We start from the raw sequence: 25,451 nt of genomic DNA on the forward strand, positions 1-25,451 counted from the left end.
TTTGAGAGGACTATATAACCAGGAACATTGAATTAAACCTGGTAGGTCTGCTGAGGCATGAGAGGTGAGCTGAGAGCCCACAGACAGCAGCAGTCTTAGCTGTGAGCAGTACCCTTGGGGTTAAAATCCCAAGCTGGTTCCAAAGCACAGGAGGACAAGACAGAACACGAAATAAGCTACAGCCACTCACCCTGGGCTCCAGCAGAGAAAGGGTGGACTGGACTGGAATTGTGTGAGGACACTAAGGATTTGCGGGCGCTCAGAGTTTTTGCTGACATCTTCTCAGACACGTACAACGGTGGCCATCTTGCTCCTTCCCGGAGCTCTGGGAATAAGCAGAAGTCCCTCCCTCAGAAATTCAACTCCACCCAGCTGGGCCAAAGAAATGCAAATTGAGGCTCAATAACATCCAGCATCTACCCCACCTTTAGAAAATCCTCTTACACTGAACACCTGAGAGAGTTTTCATTCAACTGAGAACCCAAGGCTCTTCAAGTAACTGAGACTAATAGCCTCCAGGCAAAAGACAAGAGAATAACTGAACCTTTCCTGGTCTTGCAAATCTACCCAGGAAAGTAAGACTTGACAGTAGTGTTGAACATGGGTCCTCCCACACTCATGCAAACTCAGTAGAGGGAACCACAAACAGCAGAACACCAACACCTATAGGGTAAATTTGGCAGGCTCCAAAACCCAATGAGATAGCCAAAATTGTGAAACAAAGAAACAAATCACAAATGAAAGAATAAGAGACCTCAAATGAAGATGAGATAAATGAATAAGCAAGTTATCACAGGAAGAGTTCAGAGCCATGATCTTGAGGAAGCTCAACTGCATGAGTAAGGACCTCAACACCATGAGTATATAGAAGCATTGAAAACCAACTAAGTGGAAATGAAGAATGACACAGCAGATATAAAGAACACACTGGAAGGACTAAACAGCAGAGAAGAGGAAGCTGAGGACTGGATCAATGAGTTAGAAGACAGGGTAAAAAAAACACAAAATCAACCAATCAGAAAACTAAAAGGAAAAACAATTTAAAAACATGAAAACAGCTTAAGAGAACTGTGGGACAATTGAAAACGTAATAATATTCGCATCATAGGAGTCCCCCAAAAAGAAGAAAATGAGCAGGGGTTAGAGAATATATTTGAAGCTATAATGACAGAAATCTTCCCTAATTGGCTGAGAGAAAAAGGCATTCAAGTTCATTAAGTACAGAGAACCCCAAGTAAGAAGAACCCAAACAGGCCACACCAAGACACATAATTAAAATGCCAATAATTAAAGATGAGAAAATCTAAAAGGCAAGAAGAGATAAGCAACAGGTTACCTACAAAAGAACTCCCATAAGACTATCCACTGAATTCGCAACAGAAATACTACAGGCCAGAAAGGAATGGCATGAAGTAATCAAGGTCATGAAAAACAGGGATCTGAATCCAAGACTACTCTAGCCAGCAAGGCTATCATTCAAAATAGAAGGTCAAATAAAAAGCTTCCCAGACAAAAAAGGCTAAGGGAATAAATTAGCACCAAACCAACACTAAAAGAAATGTTAAAAGGACTGCTGTAATTACCAGCAGAAATATGAAGAAAAATATAATCACATAAACAAAAATGGCAATAAATAAATACATATCAATAATCACCTTAAATGTAAATGGATTGAATGTTCCGATAAAAAAGACAAAGTAGCTGATTGGATAAGAAAGCATGACTCACATATATGTTGTGTAAAAGGGACCCACCTCACAACAAAAGACTCACATAGGTTGAAAATGAAGAGATGGAAAAAAATCTTCCAAGCAATAAAAAGGAAAAAGAAAAAAAGCTGGGGTAGCAATACTCATATCTGACAAAGTAGATTTCAAAATGAAGGCCATAACTAGAGACAAAGAAGGCCACTACATAATATTGAAAGGGTCTATCCAACAGGAAGATATAACCTTGGTAAACATATATGCACCCAATATAAGAGCACCAAAATATACTGAAAATCTTCTGGAGGACTTCAAAGGAGATATCGACAGGAAAACAATCATAGTAGGGGACTTCAACACCCTGCTGACATCACTGGATAGATCATCTAGACAAAAAATTAACAAGGAAACTAAGACTCTAAATGAAGCACTGGATCAAATGGATTTAATAAATATCTACAGAAAATTACACCTGAAAACTACAGAATTCACACTTTTCTCAAGTACGCATGGGACATTCTCAAAGAGACCACATGTTAGGACACAAACTAAGTTTCTACAAGTTCAAGAAGATTGAAATCATATCAAGCATCATTTCAGACAACAATGGCATAAAACTAGAAATCAATTGCAACAAGAACATGCAAAGACAACATTTGAACACATAGAGGCTAAATAGCACGTTATTAAACAATGAATGGATTACCAAGGAGATCAAGAAAGAAATTAAAAACTTTCTAAAAACCAATGAAAATGAACACACAACAACACAAAATCTATGGGATGCAGTAAAAGCAGTACTGAGAGGGAAATTCATAGCACTACAGGCCTACCTCAAGATACAGAAAAATTTCTAATTGAGTATCTTACCTCATAACTTAAAGAACTAGAAAGTAAACAAACAAACAAAAAAATCCAGAGCAAGTAGAAGGAGGGAAATAATAAAGATCAGAGCAGAAATAAATGACACAGAGACCAAAAAACAATTCAAAGGATCAATGAAACAAAGAGATGGTTCTTTGAAAAGATAAACAAGAATAAGGGACCATTAGCTAGACTCACCAGGAAACAAAAAGAGAGAACCCAAATACACAAAATCAGAAATGAAAGAGGAGAAGTAACAACTGTAATGACAGAAATACAAAAGATCTTTAACAAATACTATGAACAATTATATGGCAACAAAATGAAACTAGACCATCAACTTACAGCATACACAAGAATAAACTCAAAATGGATAAAAGACTCAAATGTGCCTCGTGAATCCATAACAGTCCTAGAAGAAAATGTAGGCAGCAAAATTTCAGACATCATACACAGCAGAATTTTCACTGATACATCACCCAAGGCAACAGAAACAAAGAACATATTGGACTACATGAAACTAAAAAGCTGCACAGCAAAAGAAACAACCATCAAAATGGAAAGGGAATCCACTGTATGGGAGAACATAATTGCCAACGATACATCAGATAAGGGGTTAGCTTTGGCCGGTTTGGCTCAGTGGTTGGAGTGTCGGCCTGCGGACCAGAGAGTCCTGGGTTCGCTTCCCACTAGGGGTATGTACCAAAAACAAAAACAAAAAACAGATAAGGGGTTAATTTGGAAAATATATAAAGTACTCATACAACTTAACAAAAGGAAGACAAAGAGCCCAACTGAAAAATGGGCAGAGGACCTAAATATACACCTCTCCAGACAGGACATAGAAGTGGCCAACAAACATGTGAGGAAATGCTCAACATCACTAATCATCAGAGAGATACAAATTAAAACAATGAGGTATCACCTCACACCTGTCAGAATGGCCATCATGAACAAATCATCAAACAACAAGTGTTGGCGAGGGTGTGGAGAGAAGGGGACTTTGGTACACTGCTGATGGGAATGCAGACTGGTGCAGCCACTATGGAAAACACTATGGTGTTACCTCAAAAAATTAAAAATTGAATTGCCATTTTACCCAGTGATCCCACTTCTAGAAATATACTCTAAGAAGCCTGAAAAACCAATCTGAAAAAATATATGTACCCCTATGTTTGTAGCAGCACTATTTATAATAGCTAATATCTGGAAACAGCCCAAATGTCCATCGGTAGACGAATGGATAAAAAAGCTGTGGTACATGTACACAATGGAACACTATGTAGCTGTAAGAAAGAAAGCTCTCTTATCCTTTGAGATGACATGGAAGAACCTGGAGAGAATTATGCTAAGCGAAACAAGCCAGGCAGAGAAAGACAAATATTACATGATCTCACTTATTTGTGGAATATAATGAACTAAACAAAATGATGAACAAAATTGACCCAGAGACATAGTGGTAGAGTACAGACTGACAAACCTCAAGAGGTTGCATTGAGGGGGAAATGATAAACCACAGAACTTATATGCATGTATGCATTACCAATGGACATGGACACCAAAGCTGGGGATGGGGTGGGGGGGATGGGGACGAGGGTGTCAATGGGGGAAAAAAGAGAAACATCTGTAGCAAAAATAAATTAATAAAAAGAATACAAAAAATATTGACAAGCTCAGGCAAAGCCTGTGTGGCGGCCTTACAAACTCAGAGACCTAAGTAACTACAAAGGATGGTCTGAAATGAAAAATTTTAACTAAAAGCAGTTTATGGTGGGTAATCATATCCTAGGCTGAAATCTTCCCTGATAAAAGTCAATCTTTACTTTAGTTGAGCCTGTCTGCTGTCTTTTTGCATCCAGGATAATATACCTTTGGACTGTAAAGTGATTTCCTATTTTGGGATCCCACACACCAGAGGGAGACCACAAATCCCCTCATTGTTTTTTTTACTGTGTTAATTGTTGACTATAAATTATCCTACACCCACATCTGTAAAAGGAGGATGTGTCTATCATTTTACTTTTTATCTAATCTCAGAGGTCTCCCTGCCCTTGCTTTCTCCCATCTCTCTAATCTACACCAATGGATTTCATGTAACGCACTTACATCTTCTCTTTTGATTGTAATGTATAAAGTAGGGTACAGAACTGCCATTTTCCAGAGCATTTTCTCAATCCTTTACAGTTTTGCTTCCTGGCAATTGTCGTCAGTTTAGCTCAAATAAACTCACAAAAATTCTCAAAATAAAAAAAAATTAGCAAATCGGATCCAGCGATACATTAAAAAAATTATTCACCATGACCAAATGGGATTCATCACAGGGATGCAAGGCTGGTACAATATTCTCAAATCAATAAATGTGATACACCACATAAACAAAATTAAAGATAAAAACCATATGATCATATCAATAGACACTGAAAAAGCATTCAACAAAATCCAGCACTCATTTCTGATAAAAACACTCAGCACTGTGGGAATAAAGGATTCATATCTCGATATAATAAATGCCATATATGAAAAACCTATAGCCAACATCATACGCAATGGGCAAAAACTAAAAGCATTTCCCTGAAGAACAGGAACAAGACAGGGATGTCCACTTTTGCCAGTCTTTAACACAGTACTGGAAGTCTTAGCTACAGCAATTAGACAGAAAGAAAATATAAAAGAGATCCATCAAAATGGAAAGGAAACCCACTATATGAGAGAGCATAATTGCCAATGATACATCAGATAAGGGGTTAATTTCCAAAATATATAGAGTACTCATACAACTTAACAAAAGGAAGACAAAGAACCCAATTAAAAAATGGGCAGAGACACCTCTCCAAACAGGACATACAAATGGCCAAGAGACATATGAAAAAATGCTCAATGTCACTAATCATCAGAGAGATGCAAATTAAAGCAACTATGATGTATTACCTCATACGTGCCAGAATGGCTGCCATCAACAAATCATCAAACAATAAGTGCTGGCAAGGGTGTGGAGAAAAGGGAACTCTAGTACATTGCTAGTGAGAATGAAGACTGCTGCAGCCACTATGGCAAACAATATGGTGTTTCCTCATAAAATTAATAATTGAACTGCCATTTGACCCAGTGAATCCAGTTCTAGGAATATATCCTAAGAAGCCTGAAATACCAATCAGAACGGATATAGGTACCCCTATGTTAACAGCAGCACTATTTATACAATTGCTAAGATCTGGAAAGAGTTCAAGTGTCCATCAACAGATAAGTGGATAAAAAAGCTGTGATAAATATACACAATAAAACATTATGCAGCTGTAAGAAAGAAAGATCTCGTATTCTTTGAGACGACATGGAGGGGCCTGGACAGTATTATGCTAAACAAAATAAGCCAATCGAGAAAGGCAAATACCACATGATCTCACTTATTTGTGACAGACCTGGGGATCTAGAAAAGAGTATGGTTCAGAATGACTAGCCTAGAGGAGCGGGGCGGGGGGAGGGATGAGATAAACCAAAGGACGTATATGCATGTATGCCTAACCAGTGGACATAGACAACAATGCTTGGTGGGGGGCGGGATAGGGAAGAGGGTTTCTGGGGAAGGAAATGTGAAATATCTGTAACAGAAGTAAATTAATAATAAAAATAAAAACTACCCAGCTGGTGTGGCTCAGTGGTTGAGCATCGACCCATGCCCCAAGAGATCATTGGTCAGGACACATGCACAAGCTGTGGGCCAAATCTCCAGTGGAAGGCATGCAGTAGGCTGCCAGTCGATGTTCTCTCTCATCGATGTTTTTATCTTTCTCTCCCTTCCTCTCTAATATCAATGGAAAAAAAAAAAAACTTCCAACAAATTAAAGTCCAGGACCAGATGGCTTCAGTGGAGAATTATACTATATATTTAAAGAAAACTAATAACTATCCTTCTCAAAATATTACAGAAATTGAAAAGGGAGGAATACTTCCGAACTCATTCTATGAGGTCAGCATTACCTTGATATCAACAATACAAAGACTACATAATAACAAATATCAGCCCAATATCCCTGATGAACATAGATGGAAAAATTCTCAAATATTAGCAAATCAAATTCAACATACTAATGGTTCAATATCTGCATACCAACCAATACAATATAACAACACATTAACAAAAGAAAGGATAAAAATCATATGATCATTTCAACAGATGCATTTTACAGAATTCAACACCTGATTAGATTTCAACAAAGTAGAATACAGGGAACATATCTCAACATAATAAAGGTCATATATGACAAACCCACAGCTAGAATCACCTCAATGGTGAAAAGCTAAAAGCTTTCCCCCTAAAATCAGAAAGATAAGAATGCCTGCTCACAGTAATTTTGTTCAACATACTATTGAAAGTCCTAGCCACAGCAATCAGACAATAAGATAAAATAAAAAGCACCCAAAGTGGAAAGGAAGAGGTAAAACTGTCACTATTCACAGATGACATGATTTTATATGTAGAAAACTCAAAGCTTCCACCAAAAAACTATCACAGTAAATATATTTGGTAAAGTTGCAGCATACGAAATTTATATATAGAAATCAGTGGCATTTCTATACATCAACAATGAATTACCAGAAAGAAAAATTAAGAAAAAAAATCCATTTACAACTGCATCCAAAATGAAACCAAAAAATGTCTAGGAATAAATTTAACAAAGGAGGCAAAAGACCTAGACTTTGAAAACAATAAAACACTGAAGGAAGAAAATGAAGACAACACAAATGGAAGAATATACCATGCTCATGGATTGGAAGAATTAATATCATTCAAATATCCTTACTACCCAAGCAATCAACAGATTCAATGAACAATAATCCTAAAATTTATATGGAACCATAAAAGTCCCCAATTGATAAAGAAGAACATAACTGGAAGTATCACTCTCTCTGATTTCAAGCTATACTACAAAACAGTATGATATGGCACAACAAAACAGAATAGAAAAGCCAAAAATTAACTCATACTTATATGATGAATTAGTCTACAACAAAAATAAAGCAACAATATGCAGTAGGAAAAAGACAGATTCACGCTAAAAAATAAAACTGGACCACTTTCTTATACCACATACAAAAATAAACTCAGAATAAAGACTGAAATTAATACCTAAAACCCATTAAACTCCTAGAAGAAAGCAGAGGTAGTAAACTCTGAGAGGTGAGGAAGGGGAAGGAGAAGTCTTGCTGGAGTTTCTCACATTATCCATCATCACTGTCATCACCATCACCATCACCATCACCATCCTGACAATCTCTAGCACTGGCAAGTAAAGTGAGGAAGATATATTCAGGCAACACCCACGATGTTTACATCATTTGGCTAACTCCCACACAGGCTCTCTACATTGACTAAGAAGAACCATACCCAGGTAAATCTTCACATCTCTCTTCAAATACATCTAGAATCATCCTGCAGTAACTAACTAGTGCAAAGCAGAGAACTGCACCAACCAGAGTTGACCTTTCTTTATGCCCTACATCCCAATCTGATGAATTGAAATTATAGAATTTGTCACTGTAATAATTGTTTGTTCACATGCCTGTCTATTCCCCATCCCATTAGAGACTGTGCCTTCTTTAAAAACAAAGGCCAGGTAAACTGGTACTGGCTATTACCAAGTGACTCTGGATATAAGTCTTCTCTGGCTTTCAGTTTCCTCATATATCAAAATGAAAGAATTAAAGAACAATCTCTCTATGTACCCTTCAAATGTTAATATTCTAAGAATTTTTAATCTAGGAGAGCTTCATTAATGAACAAGCAAAAGGTGGGAGGCATATCACAGGTTGAGTATTCCTAACATTTTGGTGCCTCTTTGCTAGAGATCAAACTAAATTATCCTATCAATGTTCATTCAGCAGTACTTTAATTCCACGAATAAAATTAAGTGCCAAAAAAAATCTCCTTTTGAAATCAGGAACTTGACCTTTCAATTCTAACAATTCAACACTTGAAACAAGCATTTAATCACACATCACAGGCAGTGACATAATAAACAAACTATAAGCTTACCTGCCAGGAAACTGCTCCCAAAATAGCTGTGGCAAGAAGACTGAAAAAAACTAACTGCTCTGAAATTAAGCAAAAATGGCGCATCCCTTTGGATGCCATAATTCTGTCAAGGCTGTTGTTATCTACTCTGTGGGTAAAATATACTTTATGACAGTCATTTAATTTGGTATGAAATCCCCAAAGAGTTAAAAGAAATATAATATGACAAATCATCCAGAAAATACCAAAAATGGAAAAACCTGGTATTACAAAATACCAGAGATGAGTGTCCCTAAGTTTAAATGCTGAAAGAATAAAAAATGTAAGTTCAATCATGCCAGTGAAAACAATTGAAAATCTTCTGCAAATTCTTCCACGGTACAAAAAAGGTTTCCACCTCTCAGTCACTGAAAGTCCACTAAAATAAATGTCAAGGAAAGGATCAGTTATCAGGCAAATAAAAAAACATGCAAAAGCAACTGGATTTTTGGGAGTTTCCAATGAGGAGAAAAACAATAAGACTACAAAAATAACTAAGTTTGAAATAGCTAGAAAAGACTTCATTCTTAAGTCAATAATCAGCATGGCCAAAGCTACAACAAGTAAAATGACACTGAGAAACTTCTCCACCAACATAGTTGTGCTGGCAATGGCAAATCCAACAAGTTCCAGAAATTCAACTGTGGTTAGTAGAGTGGGCCGATGACGGACATAACCAGAAATTCTCTCCACCAAAGCACATAATATCCTTAATACTATAGAAGTCAGAAGCAAATATTTGGTTGATTCTTCTTTCACATCATTTTTAAAGAATGAATTATCAAGAAAACATAGGAGGCCGAGCAAAAATCCAAACCAAAGATTGGAGAGACTTAAACTTGCTGCTTCCATTGAAAAATAATAATAGAGGATGCTGGCAATTCCAAGAACAAAAAGACCAAGAATAAAAATTACCAAAAGTAAGGAGTTTGCTGTTTTTTCCCATCTTACGTAAAGACCTAAACATATAGCAACCAGTAAATTGATTCTGGCTAAATAGCCAAGATAACGCACTGAAGAATGCATGTTCACTTCTCTGTTTACTTCTTCCAGTCTTGTCATTGCTAAATAGAGACAATGACTAAAGCAATAACGCAGTGATTTACACATGTAATATGGCAATTTGGGCTTTCTCTCCACGCTACAAAAATTAACTGGTTATATTTCATCCAGCAAATCACACGCATCCGTAACTCCTATTTCAGCACTTTCTCTGTTCAATTTTTTGTTCGTTGATCTAAAAAGAAGAAAAAACATTTCAACATTAATTTTATATCATTTACCTTTCACATATAGCTTCTTCATTAAAAATAATGAATAAGTAAGAAGTAAAGTTTCTTTGAAAACCCAGTTTAAAATGCAACTTGCATGTATCTTAATGGTAATTGTCTCTGGCTTAAAAATTTAGCAGTTTATCCCAACCAAAAGGCTGTGCTCTCCACCCATCATATGGTAGGACTGTATGACTAAATGATCATCAGTGAAAGTGTTTTTCCACAGATGGTGAGAAATTTGCCTAGTTAATGCTTACTCCAATATCTGTTTTTTCAACAAGTAAATGTAAGATATTCAGCTTAGCTTAGATTGTAGCAGATGGGTTTGGCACAATAAAAAACTACTCAGATCTTAAATAGAATGAGGGACTTCAACATTACCTCTAATTTGAAAGGTACTGGTACTCAATAATAGCAATCATCACTGCCTGCCTAAAATCCTCTACATCTTTTTATAAGGCAGCTCTAAAATGCTATAAAATCTTAGTCTTTACATTGTTTAATTAATAAACTTTCTAGAAGCAAAGTTAAACTGTATTAAAGTTACTCAGTCCCTAGAGTTAACCCATAATTCTCCCTATACTTTTACCTCTACTAAGTTCCTTAGACTTATCAAACCTACTTTCCAAATCTAAGTATTACCTCTGTAGAAAAGCAATTCCTGACCTTTCTAGTCAAAACTGAAAAGTTGGAATGTTGTAGTTATTGTCAAGTAAATTAAAAACTATTTTACTTTTAAAAAGTTACAACAATGATTGTTTGTTAATGGACCAGATAATTATCTCAATTTTAAGTGCCCCACAAGCTGCACTTAAAACATGATAGTGGTCAAAAATGGTTTAACTATCTACTAGGTACTCCTTCAATTGTTCTAGTATACTGTTTCTGAAGAACTGATCCATGCATTGGCTCATCGTCACACTGAATATCCATGGAGAACTCAACCAGATAAAAATTCAAAAAGTAACTAGTTTGTGATCAGCTTATTTCTACCTTCTTTCTTTTCTTTTCTTTTTGTTGTTGTTGTTGTTTGTTTAATTTTTTGAGAGGGAGAGAGAAACAGTGACATCAGAGCAAAGCATCAGTTGCCTGCCTCCCACATGCCCCACACCAGGGATTGAGCCAAACTGGCAACCTCTTGGAGCATGGGACGAAGCCCAACCAACTGAACCTTTGAGGCCAGGGTTATACTTTCTTAATAGCAGGACACTAAAAACAGACCCAACAGAAACATGAGATAACCTGGAATGAACCCTTAATTACCCATTTGTCAGGAGAAGAATGTCACTCCTTAAGGTGACCGCCTTAGGGTGTCTGCAAGGTTCCAAGTATTATTACTAATTCTAATTCTACATGTTCAACAAGTAGATTTTTTACTGCTAAATCTATTTAATTAAGTGTAACTGATTTTCATTCAATAATCACGTTTTCATTCAGTAATTCCTTACTTAAGGTACCACACACCTCTACAGAAAATATCTTCTATTGGTATTTTGTTTAACTAATGAATAAAATTTTGGTTTTATCTTTTATTTAAGTATGAGAAATTGATAAAATATAGAGATCATTGCATTTTTTTAACATTACTTTTGTGTGTTGTACAATCATTCAGCAGATATATTGGAATATATGTCTTCAAAGGGTTGATGGTACAGTGTGAGGTCAAATGACTGAACACTGCTGGAGACAAAAAAAACAAAAAAAATCACACACTAGGCTAAGTGGTTGTCATTCAACCACAGACACCCTTCTGTGTTTCCCTGGTCAATACTCTCTCTTATGTGATTATCCAAACCTCTCTTCCCTATCCTCAATCTCTGACACCACTGCATTCTCACCAGATGACTTTGCCACCAACAGAATAATAAGGGAGTTCACTTATGTTTCCAAAACCACAAACCCTCCTCTACCTGCATCTGCTCATACAACAAAAGAAGGGTGTCCTTTCCCTATCTGAGGCTAAATCTCTCAGACATACTATGTACCTCTTCCCCTCTGCCTCTTTCAGAACTTCTCACGTTCTCCTATCTCTTCTCTTATTCATTATTCATTAGAACTTAAAAATTTGCAAAGCTCTTTTCAGAAACAACTCCCCCCCCCAAAAAAAACCAGAAACAACAAAACAAAAACAATCCTCATTCATCCCCATCTCCTCTTCCAAGTTCAATCTTCTGTACCTTTGACAGCTAATATTTGATTGCTTCACTTTTCATACCTCTAAACTGTGGTTCCCATTGCATAACAATAAATTGTTCTGCCAAGTACTGAAATGGCCAGTAAATTCCTAAATCTGTGAAGGAATAGGAGCCATATACTAAACTTGACAAGTTCAGGGTAGGCCTGTATGTGGCCTTATAGACTCAGATACCTAAAATAACCACAGAGGATGGTCTGAAATTAAAACTTTTTAAATAAAATCAGTTTATGGTCGATAGTCATGTCCTAGGCTAGAATCTTCCTTGACAAAGGTCAATTTTCACTTTAATTAAGCCTGTCTATTTTCTTTTTGCATCTACCATAACATACTTTGAAATGTCAAAGTAATGTTCTTTTCCAGACTCCCCAAAGCACAGGTACTGCACCAGAGTGGAGACCACAAATCCCCTCATTGTACTGAGTTAACTGATGACTGTTAAGTATCCGGTACCTATCTATGTAAAAGGAGTATGTCTATCATTTTACTTTTTATCCAATTTCAGAGGTTTCCCCACTTTGCTTTCTCCCATCTCCCTAATCTATTACCAATGGATTTCATGTAACCCACTTATATCTTTTCTTTGGATCATAATGTATAACATAAGGTGCAAAACTGCCATCCTCTGGAGCATTTCCTCAGTCCTTTAAGATTTTGCTTCCCACAAGATGTTGACAGTTTGGCTCAAATAAACTCACAAAAATTCTCTACAGGTTTGATGCTTCTTTGGTTGAGAAATCCAATGGGCACTTTTCACTCATTATGCTGTACATTCTTTGAACAAAGTTTAACACTGTTGACCTCACCTTCTGAAACCCACCCTCCCTTTAGTTTCCAAAGACCAGTTTCTAGACTTTCTTCCTTACCTACTGATCTCTCCTACTCAGTCTCTTTGCAGGCTATTCATTCTCAATCCAACCTTCATACGTTCAATTCCAAGCCTAGGCTTTTCTCCTACTGCGTATTTCCTATGAGCAATCTTATCTATTTCATTGTCTTCAATTATGGCCTCCCCCTAAGTATACATATATATTCATCTACCTGATAGAAATAAAAGCTCTAGCTCAGTTCTGCATTGTTAATAGAAGTAAATATCTAGGAAAAAAGTAAATGTAAACATGTAAATAAAGTACAGCACATTGATATAATGGAATACATGCAGCCACTCTTATGGACCAAAATCAACATGGCAGACTATTACTTCTTTCTTTCTTTTTCTTTCTTCCTTCCTTCCTTCCTCCTTCCCTCCCTCCCTTCCTTCCTTTCTTTTCTTTCTTTCTTTTCTCTCTCTCTCTTTCTTTCTTCTTTCTTTCTTTCTTTCTTTCTTTCTTTCTTTCTTTCTTTCTTTCTTTCTTTTTAGAGAGAGAGAGGAAGAAGAGGGAGAGACAGAAATGATAAGAGAGAACATTGATTAGCCACCTCCTGCATGCTTCCCACTGGGAACTTGGCCCACAACCTGGGCATGTGCCCTGACCAGGAATCAAACTGGTGACCTCTTGGTGTATGGGTCGATGCTCAACCACTGAGCCACACCAGCCAGGCGGCAGACAATTACTTTTAAGTGGCTAATTTACAAAAGTCTTTCCCCCCATTCTGACGTTCTTCAAATGACAATTAGCCTCAATCAGAGAATAAAACAACAGAGTATTACAATCCTTTCCAAAAGGTCAGCCATCACTGGAGAATTACTTGAGAGGCAGATAAAAATGGAGCACAGAAGAGTCAGTCTGCACATGGGAAAAATTAATGTCCTGAGTCTGTTTCATAAAAACCATATACTACTCTAAGCTTCCTCTCCTTCACCACCTATATTTTATCCTTGCTGAGTACTGACTACTATTCTTCCCGCACATCTCTTAAATGTTTCTACTTCTTTCCAAGGTCGCAGTCTCAGTTTTGGTCACCGTCATCTCATATTTGACCTGTATCCACTCTTGCTCTTTTCTCCAAGAAATGTCCTTTTTAAAACCAAAATTTGCCACATCACTCTGCTATGTAAAACACTCCAATGGTTTCCCATCACTCTTAGTAATCAAGTCTAAACTCCTTAAAATGCCTTATAAGGCTCTCCACATTGGACGTGAATAACTCTCCTGTCTTGTGAACTTCCTCTTGAACTTTGTATTCCAGCCATATTGATCTTTCAATTTTTTCAATGCGATTCCCTCTCCAGGTACACTCCCTTCCCTTCTCCTTGCCCCACCTCAGTCCTCATAATATCACTGTAATAACCCAGTTATTAATTAACAGGAAAGTAGGAAAGGGAAGGCCAGATAATATAGGCATGCCATTTGTGCCAAGAAGCTGCGTTTACCATTCTCCAGATTTGTCCTTCAATTCAGAAACTATTTCTGTTCCATCTAGGGGAAGTGTCAGAAGCTTCAACACCATATAGAGCGGCCAGGGTCCGGGAATTCCAGTGCTTTGGTTCTGTGAATTCATATAACTTTTTAGGCCCATTTCATAAAAGGAGAATGGCACCTTGATTATTAAATCCCTCAGCAATAGGCCAGCAATGGCAATTCTTCCTGCATTCCGCTTCCTTCTAGCAAGACATGAGAGGAGCCTGGCAGTTCACAACCACCCCTCTGCTTTGAGAGAAGGCAATGACAACTGGGAGCCCAGCTGAGTGGGGAAAGGTTGGGTGATATTACCTTCCATCCTCCACCTCGCCCCCTCCCCCCACCATCAACTTCTCTCTGGGCAGGTATCCCCACTCTAGCCCGGGAAAGCCCGCAGAGCGGAGCTAATTGTCTGTGCCCAGGTTTTACAGGCTCGCTGTTTACCCTACCTGACTGGGCCGGTGCCATCAAAGCTCTCTCAACTCTCAGAATCAGCGCGGGGTCTACATAGTAAAGGGAAGACCCTAGGGGCTGTGCCTGCGACTCCAAACAGGGGCGGAGGAGGGTCGAGGGCCGGAGGCCGCAGGCGCTAGGACAGGACCGTCTGTTTGGAAACTTACTCCGATGCGGCACTTCCACAGCCGCCATATTCCCGCCGCGGAATCCACATCCTACGGAACGCTGCCGGGGTCAAACTGCGCAGCACACTTCCTCCCCGCCAAGGCCCGCCCCCCTTAGCTCTAAATCGGCTTGGTGGCTGGGAATCTCAGTTGTGCCCGGCCTTAAGCACGACCTCCCTTTCCTCGGAGACCTGGAATTAGCGGCAGAGACCAGGGAGCGGGAAGACCATAAGAATCACACCATTTGCGTTCAATAAGTATCTAGGGGGCCTGCTCCGATGAACCGAAACTAGAGCGGGATGGCCACACAAAATGTTACAGCGCCCTGGCTGTTGTTGCTAGTGGTTAGAGCGCCTGACCACGTACCAAAGTGTCCGCAGGTTCAATTTCCAGTCAAGGGCAGGTACCTGGATTGTAAATTCTATACCTGCGTGTGGAACGAATTCATGTGTCTCTCTCACACCATATTTCTCTCTCTCCCCCTCCCTCCCACTCTCCCTAAAAATCAATGGAAAAAATTTTCTCCTCCTTGAGTATTGACAAAAAATAAAACGTATTACAGGAGAGATTGCTACTCTTTAATACTTTTGGAATGATATATGGCTTTGTGTCCATCGACCAGCTAAAGCCCAAGCTCCTTTCGCTTGCCTTCAAAGCCCTTCTCGCCTCCTTTGCTTTATGTTATTTTTAAAAAATTATTACAGTGACTTTGGTTAATACATTTATATAAGTTTCAGGTGTACAATTTTATAATACATCATCTGTATATTGTGTTGTGTGTTCATCACCCCAAGCCAAGTCTCCTACCATCACCATTTGTCCCCCCTTTACAGTCTTCTACCTCCCCCCACTCTCCTTTCCCTCTGCTAATCACCATCCTGTTGTCTGTGTCTATTTGTTTTTTGTTTTTTAATTAAATTTACTGGAGTGACATTGATTAATAGGATTATGTCGGTTTCAAGTGTACATTTCTATGATACAAAATCTGTATATTTTCACTATGTGCCCACCACTCAAAGTCAAACTATCTTCCTTTACCATATATCAGGCCCCCTCCAACTCCAACCACCCTACCCCACCCTTTCCTCTGGTAATCACCACATTGTTGTCTGTGTCCATGTGTTTCAGTTTTATATCCCACATATGAGTGAAGTCATGGTGGTTCTTAGCTTTTTCTGACTGACTTGTTTCATTTAGCATAATATTCTCGAGGTCCAAGTTGTCACAAATGGTAGTATTTTGTCTTTTTTTATGGCTGAGTAGTATTCCATTGTATATATGTACTACATCGTCTTTATCCAATCATCGATTGAAGGACACTTCAGTTGTTTCCATGCCTTGGTCACTGTGAATAGTTCTGCAAGGAATGTAAGGGTGCATATATTTTTGTAAATACATCTTTTAGAGAGGAATTGCTGGGTCATATGGTAACTCTATTCTTAATTTTTTGAGGCACTGCCAGACTGTTTTCCACAGCCACTGTACCAATTTACATTCCCACCAGCAGTGAATGAGGGTTCCCTTTTCTCCACAACCTCTCCAGTACTGTCATTACATGTCTTGTTGATAATTGCCATTCTAACATGTATGAGGTGATATCCCATTGTAGTTTTGATTTGCATTTCCCTAATAGCTAGTGAAGTTGAACATCTTTTCATATATCTGTTGGCCATTTGTATGTATTCTTGGGAGAGGTGTCTGTTCTTTTCCTCTGTCCATTGTTAAATTGCATTTTGGTGCTGTTTCATGAGTTCTTTATATAGTTTGGATATTAAACCTTTGTTGGAGCTGCTGTTGATACATATCATCTTGATTCAGTTGGTTGCCTTTTTGTTTTTTTGTAGGTTTCTTTTGCTGTGCAGAAGCTCTTTAGTTTGATATAGTCCCATTCATTTATTGTAGCCATTAGTTCCCCTGCCTTTGGGGTAAAATTTATAAACTCTGCAACCAAGGTCCATAAGTTTAGTACTTATGTTTTCAACTGTGAAATCCATTGTTTCAGATCTTTTATGTAGGTCTTTGATCCATTTTGAATTAATTTTTCTACACAGGGACAAACTGTAACCTAGTTTCACTCTTTTGCATGTGGCTTTCCAGTTTTCCCAGCACCATTTCTTCTTTTTTTAATTGTTTTTATTAATTTGTTTTTGTTACAGTTGTTTCTCCTTTTTCCCCTCTTGACACCCTTCACTCTCTCCCACTACCCCTATCCCAGCTTTGTTGTCTATGTTCATTGGTTATGCATACATGCATGGAAGTTCTGTGGTTTATCTCCCCCCCCCCCAACTCCTCTTCTGGGGTTTGTCAGTCTATACCCTACCTCTGTCTCTGGGTCAATTTTGTTCATCAGTTTGTTTAGTTCATTATATTCCACAAATAAGGGAGATCATGTGATATTTGTCTTTCTCTGCTTGACTTGTTTTGCTTACCATGATACTCTCTAGGTCCCTCCATGTCATCACAAATGATAAGACATCTTTCTTTGTTATAGCTGCATAGTGTTCCATTGTGTACATGTACTACAGCTTTTTTATACACTCATCTATTGATGCACACTTGGGTTGTTTCCAGATCTTAGCTATTGTAAATAGTGCTGCTATGAACATAGGGGTACATATATTCTTTCTGATTGGTGTTTCAGGCTTCTTAGGGTATATTCCTAGAAGTGGGATCACTGGATCAAATGGAAGTTCAATTTTAAAATTTTGGAGGTAACACCATAGTGTTTTCCATAGTGGCTGTAACAGTCTTCATTCCCACCAGCATGTACTAGAAACCCTTTTCTCCACACCCTCGCCAACACTTGTTGTTTGATGATTTGTTGATGACAGCCATTCTGACAGGTGTGAGGTGATAATTCATTGTTGTTTTAATTTGCATCTCTCTGATGATTAGTGATGTTGAACATTTCTTCATATGTCTCTTGGCCACTTGTATGCCCTGTTTGGAGAGGTGTCTCGTTAGCTCCTCTGCCCATTTTTTAATTAGGTTCTTTGTCTTCCTTTTGTTGAGTTGTGTGAGTACTCTATATATTTTGGAAATTAATCCCTTATCTGATGCATCATTGGCAATTATGGTATTCCACATGGTGAGTTCCCTTTCCATTTTGATGATTGTTTCTTCTGCTGTGCAGAAGCCTTTTAGTTTGATGTAGTCCCATGTGTTCACCTTTTCCTTTGTTTCTCTTGCCTTAGGTGTGGTATCAATAAAAATTCTGCTGCATATGATGTCTGAAATTTTGTTGCCTACATTTTCTTCTAGAATTTTTATGCATTCATGAGTTACATTTAAGTCTTTTATCTATTTTGAGTTTATTCTCATGTATGGTGTAAGCTGGTGATCTAGCTTCATTTTTTTTGCAAGTCCAATTTTCCCAACACCATTTATTGAAGAGATTGTCTTGACTCCACTGTATGCTCTTGCTAGTTTGTCAAATGTTGATTGGGCATATTGTTGGGTCAATTTCTGGGTTTTCTGTTCTGTCCCATTGATCTGTCTGTCTGTTCTTGTGCTAGTACCAAGCTGTTTTGATTACAGTGGCTTTGTAGTATAACCTGATGTCTGATAATGTGATCCCTCCTACTTTTTTTTTTTTTTTTTTTTTTTTTCAAGATTGATGTGGCCATGTGGAGTCTTTTTTGGTTCCATATAAACTTTTGGAGTATTTGTTCTAGTTCTGTGAAATATGAAATTGGTATTTTTATGGGGATTGCACTGAATTTATAGATTGCTTTGGGTAGTATGGACATTTTAATGATATTAATTCTTCCAATCCATGAAGAAGGTATGTGCTTTCAATTTTTTATATCTTCCTCTATTTCTTTTTTCAATAACCTGTAGTTTTATGCGAATAGGTCCTTTATTTCTGTGGTTAAGTTTATTCCTAGGTATCTTAATTTTTTTGCTGCAATGGTAAATGGAATTTTCTTTTTTAGTTCTACTTTCTATGAGTTCATTGTTGGTGTATAAGAATGCATCGATTTCTTGATGTTAATTTTGTATCCTGCTACTTTCAGCATCATTTCTTGAAGAGGATTTCTTTTCTTTAGATTGTTTCTGGCTCCTTTGTCAAAAATTATCTGCCCATATACATTTGGTTTTATATCTGGGCCCTCAGTTCTGTTCCACTGATCTCTGTGTCTGTTTTTCTTCTAACACTATACTGTATTGATTATCATAGCTCTGTAGTATAATTTAAAGTCAGGTTGTGTGATACCTCCTCCAGCTTCTTTTTTTTCCCTCAAGATTACATTGGTCTTTTATAGTTCAATACAAATCAGATGATTTTTTCTTCTATTTTTTTTTAATGGCATTGGGCTTTTGATGGGGATTGCATTGAATCTACATACTTTTTTAGGTAATATGTCCATTTAAACTATGTCAATTCTTCTAATCCATGAACACAAAAAAATCTTTCAATTTCATTGTATCTTTTCCACTCTCTTTGAATAATTCTTTGTAGTTTTCAGGATATAGGTTTTTCACATGATTTGTTTTTTTATTTAATTAATTAATTTATTTGTGTTACAGGTGTTTCTCATTTTTTCCCCACTGATTTCCCCCACCCACTTCCTCCCTGCCCTGTTCTCAGCTTTGTTGTCCATGTCCATTGTTCATGCACACAATGGTTTATCTTTCCCCCATGACCCTCTCTTCTGGGGATTGTCAGTCTGTACCCCACTTTCATGTGTCTGGGACTACCCCATTCCTCAGACTGTTATGTTCATTATACTCCACAAATAAGTGAGATCATATGATACTTGTCTTTCTCTGTTTGGCTTGTTTCACTTAGGAAATACTTTCCAGATCCCTCCATGTCGTCTCAAATGATAAGACATCTTTCTTTCTTATAGGTGCATAGTACTCCATTGGGTATATGTACCACAGATTTATTATCCATTCATCTACTGATGGACATTTGGGCTGTTTCCAGATCTTAGCTATTGTAACATGGGGGTACATATAGTCACTCTGTTTGGTGTTTCAGGCTTATTAGGGTATATTCCTAGAAGTGGGATCACTGGGTCAAGTGGGAGTTCAATTTTTAATTATTTGAGGTAACACCATATTGTTTTCCATAGTGGCTGCACCAGTCTGCAGTCCCACCAGCAGTGTACTAGAGTCCCCTTTTCTCCACACCCTCGCCAACACTTGTTGTTTGATGATTTGTTGATGGCAGCCATTCTGACAGGTGTGAGGTGATTCCTCATTGTTTTAATTTGCATCTCACTGATGATTAGTGATGTTGAGCATTTCTTCATACGTCTCTTAGCCATTTGTATGTCCTGTTTGGAGAGGTGTCTATTCAACTCCTTTGCCCATTTTTTTTTTTTTTTTAATCCTCACCCGAGGATATTTTTCCATTTTTTGTACAGATAGAGTGGGAGGGAGAGAGAGGAAGAGAGAGAGAGAGAGAGAGAAACATCGACGTGAAGGGACACATCGAGTGGCTGCCACCAGCATGACCAACTAGGGCCAGGGACAAACTGCAACCGAAGTACGTGCCCTTAGCGGGAACCGAACCCGGGTCTCTCCGGACCGCAGGCCGACGCTCTAACCGCTGAGCCAAACTGGCCAGGGCGCTTTGCCCATTTTTTAATTGGGTTCTTTGTCTTCCTTTTGTTGAGTTGTATGAGCACTCTATATACTGGAAATTAAGCCCTTATCTGATATATCATTGGCAATTATGCTCTCCCATACAGTGGGTTGCCTTTCCATTTTGATGATAGTATCTTATGCTGTGCAGGAGCTTTTGAGTTTGATGTAGTTTCATGTGTTCATTTCCTTCTTTGTTTCTGTTGTCTTAGGTGATGTATCTGTGAAAATTTTGCTGTGTATGATGTCTGAAATTGTGTTGCCTATAGTTTCTTTTAGGACTTTTATGATTCATGAGTCACATTTAAGTCTTTTATCCATTTTGAGTTTAGTCTTGTTTATGGTGTAAGTTGATGGTCTAGTTTCATTTTTTTTTGCATGTAGCTGTCCAATTTTCCTAACACTATTTATTAAAGAGGCTGTCTTTACTCCACTGTATGCTCCTGCCACCTTTCTCAAATATTAATTGTGCATATTGCCTTAGGTCCTTTTGCGGGTTCCCTGTTCTGTACCACTGGTCTATATGTCTGTTCTTGTGCCAGTACCAGGCTGTTTTGATTACAGTGGCTTTGTAGTATAACCCTGAAATCTGGTAATGTGATCCCTCCAACTTTGTTCTTCTTTTTCAAGATTGCTGTGGCTATTCAGGATCTTTTTTGGTTCTATATGAACTTTTGAAGTATTTGTTCTACTTCTGTGAAGTATGTTGTTGGTATTCTGATGGGGATTGCATTGAATCTATAGATTGCTTTGGGTAGTATGGACTTTTTAATGATGTTAATTTTTCCAATCCATGAAAAAGGTATGTGCTTTCACTTGTTTATATCTTCCTCTATTTCTTTTTTCAATGACCTGTAGTGTACTGCAAATAGATCCTTTATTTCTCTGGTTAAATTTATTCCCAGGTATCTTAATTTTTTTCTGCGATGGTAAATGGGATTTTTTTTTTAGTTTCTCTTTCTGTGGGTTCATCATTGGTATATAAGACTGCCATCGATTTCTTGACGTTAATTTTGTATCCTGCTACTTTGCCAAATTCATTTATTAAGTTTAGTAAATTTTCCCCCATGGCTCGTGGAAGGAGCACACTGACCACTGCTTTTTGTGGCCGTAACATAGCAAAAACTCTGAATGCCCTAAATCCCTGGTGTCCCCACCGAATTCCAGCCCAGTCTGCCCTCCCTCTGCTGTAGCCCCCAGGTGAGTGACTGTGGCTATTTTAGTGCTTTGGCCTTGCTCTCTGGGCTGTGGAGGGGGCTTGGTCTTTATTCCCCAAGGGTGCTGCTCACAGCTAAGACTGCTGCTGTCCCTGGGCTCCCAGCCTGCCACTCTCTTGTTCCTTCACAGATCCTACCAGTGTCCCTGGATTATGGTCTTGTCCTGCTGCTTTTTGGTTGCTTTTTTCCAAGGATTTGTGTTTATTTTAGTTGTAATTCCCATTTGGTCCTGGGGGATCATCTGCGTGGCTTCTATTCACTCTGCCTACTTTTTCACATCCTCTAAGCCTATCTTGTGCGCAGCTGGGTCGCACAGGCCTTTCTGGTGTCCCTGCCCCTTACAGGTCCCATGGGTAACTGGATCGCACAGTCCCTCTGGGGTTCTGGCTCTATGCCTATGTTATGGGCTTCTGGGTTTCATAGGCCTCTCTGGTGCTGAAGCACCCCACAGACCCAGTGGATAAGTAGATCGAGCAATCCCTGCTGGGTGGCACAGGCCTCTCTGGTTCCCCTGCACCCTGAAGTTCCCGCGGGCAGGCAGCTGGTTTGCACCAGTCTCTCTGGGGCTCCGGCTTCCCACTGAACTTTTGGGCTACTGGACAGCCTCTGTGGAGCCCCAGGTCCCGCTGCTTGTGGTTGGGGAGTGCTGCTGCCTCATGGGGCTCAACTCCTTCTCAGCTTTTGCTGTAGATTTTGGGGATGGGTCTCAGCTGCTGGTCTGTGCTTCTGTTGCCTGGAGATGGATGTCTACTCCTCAGCTTCTGTTGCTGGGGGTATATCTGGACTCTGATCAGGCTGCGACTATGTGGGATGGTGATGGGCTCTGGGCTTTAGTGGTTTCCATAACCAGCACCTTGGGAGCTCCACTACTGTGCACCAGTCTGTGTTGACACAGAGTGTCCACTGGTCCGATGGTGCCAGGTGTGCTGGTGGGCTCAGGTGCTGGGCCCTAGCCACTCGCCCTGCCTCCTCCCAGGGAAGACCCAGGATCTTCTAAAATGGTGGGACCTCCCCAAGGCTCAGGGAGAAGCACCCTGAAGGGCCGCTTACATCGGTAACTGGCTGCTCTGTCCACAGCACAAGAACCTTCTGCTCCAAGTCTGCACTGCATGGGTTTGGTTATCCACGTTCATGTCCACTCACACTCTCTCATACATTAGCTCACTCTCTCACACACTCACCCTCCATCTGGTTCTGTCCACCACCATCTTCCAACCTCCTTCCGACTTTTTTATATCTTCCTCTATTTCTTTTCTCAATGACCTGTAGTTTTCTGCGACAAGGTCCTTTATTTCTTTGGTTAAGTTTATTCCTAGGTATCTGAATTTTTTTTTTTATCCTCACCCAAGGTAATTTTAAAAATATTTTTATCAGATAGAGTGGGAGAAAGAGAGAGAGAGAGAGAAACATCGACGCGAAAGGGACACATTGAGTTGTTGCCACCCGCACAACCCAACCAGGGCTGGGGACAAACTGCAACTGAGGTACATGCCCATAGCGGGAACTGAACCCGGGTCTCTTCGGACCACAGACCTATGCTCTAACTGCTGAACCAAAACGGCCAGGGTGGTATCTGAATTTTTTTTCCATGAGGATAAATGGAATTTTTTTTTAGTTTCTCTTTCTGTTTGTTCATCATTGGTGTATAAGAATGCCATCGATTTCTTGACGTTAATTTTGTAGCCTGCTACTTTGCCAAATTAATTTACTAAGTCTAGGAAATTTTTGAAGGAGTCTTTGGGATTTTCTACGTATAGTATCATGTCATCTGCGAATAATGACAGTTTCACTTCCTCCTTTACAACTTGGATCACTTTTATTTTTTCTTTTTGTCTGATTGCTGTGGCTAAGACTTCCAGTACTATGTTAAATAAGAGTGGTGAAAGTGGGCATCTTTGTCTTGTTCCTTTTCTTAAGGGAAATGCTTTTAATTTTTGTCCATTGAGTATGATGTTGGCTGTAGGTCTTTCATATATGGCCTTTATTATGTCGAGATATGGTCCCTCTATTCCCAGATTGTTGAATGTTTTTATCAGAAATGGGTGGTGGATTTTGTTGAATGCTTTTTCAGCATCTATTGATATGATCATATAATTTTTGTCTTACATTTTTTTATGTGGTGTATCACATTTATTAATTTGCAAATATTGTACCAGCCTTGCATCCCTGGGATGAATCTCACTTGGTCATGGTGAATAATTTTTTTGATATATTGCTGGATCCGATTTGCTAATATTTTGTTCAGGATTTTGGCAACTATGTTCATTAGGGATATAGGTCTGAAGGTGTCTTTCTTTGTAGTGTCTTTTTCTGGTTTTGGAATTAGAAATATGCTGGCCTCATTAAAGGAGTTTGGAAGTCTTCCTCCTTCTTGAATTCTTTGAAATAGTTTGAGGAGAATGGGTACTAGTTCTTTGAATGTTCAGTATAATTCCCCTGTGAACCCGCCTGGGCCTGGGCTTCTGTTTGCTGGGAGAGTCTTGATTACATCTTCAATTTCTTTTGTTGTCATTGGTCTGTTTAAGTTTTCTCTCTTACTGGTTCAGTTTAGGAAGGCTATGCATTTCTAGAAATCTGTCCATATTGCTTAGATTGTCAAATTTATTGCCATATAATTGTTCATAATATTTGTTCACAATCCTTTGTATTTCTGTGGTGTCAGTTATTATTTCTTCTTTTTCTGATTTTGTGTATTTGGTTTCTCTTTCTTTGTTTCTTGGTGAGTCTAGCTAAGGGTCCATTAATCTTGTTTATCTTTTCAAAGAACCAGCTTTTTGTTTCAATGATCCTTTGAATTGTTTTTTTGGTCTCCATGTCATTTATTTCTGCTCTAATCTTTGCTATTCCCTTTCTTCTATTTGCTCTGGAGTTTTCTTTCTGTTTGCTTTCTAGTTCTTTAAGTTGTGAGGTTAGATAGTCTATTATAAATTTCTTTCGTTTCTTGAGATAGGCCTGTAGTACTATGAACTTCCCTTTCAGAACTGCTTTTGCTGCATCCCATAGACTTTGGTGTTGTTGTGTGTTCATTTTCATTGGTTCCCAAGAAGTTTTTAATTTTTTCCTTGATCTCCATGGTAACGCATTCATTGTTCAATAACATGCTATTTAGTCTCAATGTTTTCTAATGTCTTTGCATGTTCTTGTTGTAGTTGATTTCTAGCTGCATGCCATTGTGATCTGAGAAGATGTATGATATGATTTCCATCTTTTTGAACTTGAAGAGACATAGTTTGAGCCCTAACATGTGGTCTATCTTTGAGAATGTTTCATGTGCAGATGAGAAAAATGTGAATTTTGCAGTTTTGGGGTATAATTCCTTGTAGATATTAATAAAATCTATTTTATCTAGCACTTCATTTAGAGTCTCTGTTTTCTTGTTAAATTTTTGTCTAGATGGATCTATCCAGTTATGTCAGCAGGGTATTGAAGTCTCCTACTTTGATTGTATTGCTGTTGATTTCTCCTTTGAAGTCCCCCCAAAGATTTTTAATATATGTTGGTGCTCCTATATTGGGTGCATATATGTTTATCAAGGTTATATCTTCCTGTTGGATAGATCCTTTCAATATTATGTAGTGGCCTTCTTTGTC

General features: G+C 38.5%; 1 protein-coding gene across 5 annotated transcripts in view; it reads right to left on the reverse strand.

Annotated features, from left to right (window-relative positions):
• Positions 1 to 15,097, reverse strand: part of TMEM168 (transmembrane protein 168) — a 99,478-nt gene extending 84,381 nt beyond the window's left edge. Inside the window, exons 1-3 of one of the 5 annotated variants that reach the window (XM_036247260.1) lie at positions 15,050 to 15,097; positions 14,402 to 14,517; positions 8,602 to 9,856 (exon numbers count right to left, since the gene is read on the reverse strand). In XM_036247260.1, coding sequence (XP_036103153.1) covers positions 8,602 to 9,729 — 1,128 coding nt within the window. In that variant the 5' untranslated portion in view covers positions 9,730 to 9,856; positions 14,402 to 14,517; positions 15,050 to 15,097. Of the gene's footprint in view, positions 1 to 8,601; positions 9,857 to 11,480; positions 11,691 to 13,128; positions 13,191 to 14,401; positions 14,518 to 15,049 lie in introns of those variants that run through there. The other 4 variants (XM_036247265.1, XM_036247261.1, XM_036247263.1 and 1 more) reach the window with 4 other exon arrangements.
• Between the last annotated feature and the right edge of the window lie 10,354 nt (positions 15,098 to 25,451).

This window comes from Molossus molossus, unplaced genomic scaffold (genome assembly GCF_014108415.1).
Source record: "Molossus molossus isolate mMolMol1 unplaced genomic scaffold, mMolMol1.p scaffold_m16_p_7, whole genome shotgun sequence".
NCBI classification, from domain to species: Eukaryota; Metazoa; Chordata; class Mammalia; order Chiroptera; family Molossidae; genus Molossus; species Molossus molossus.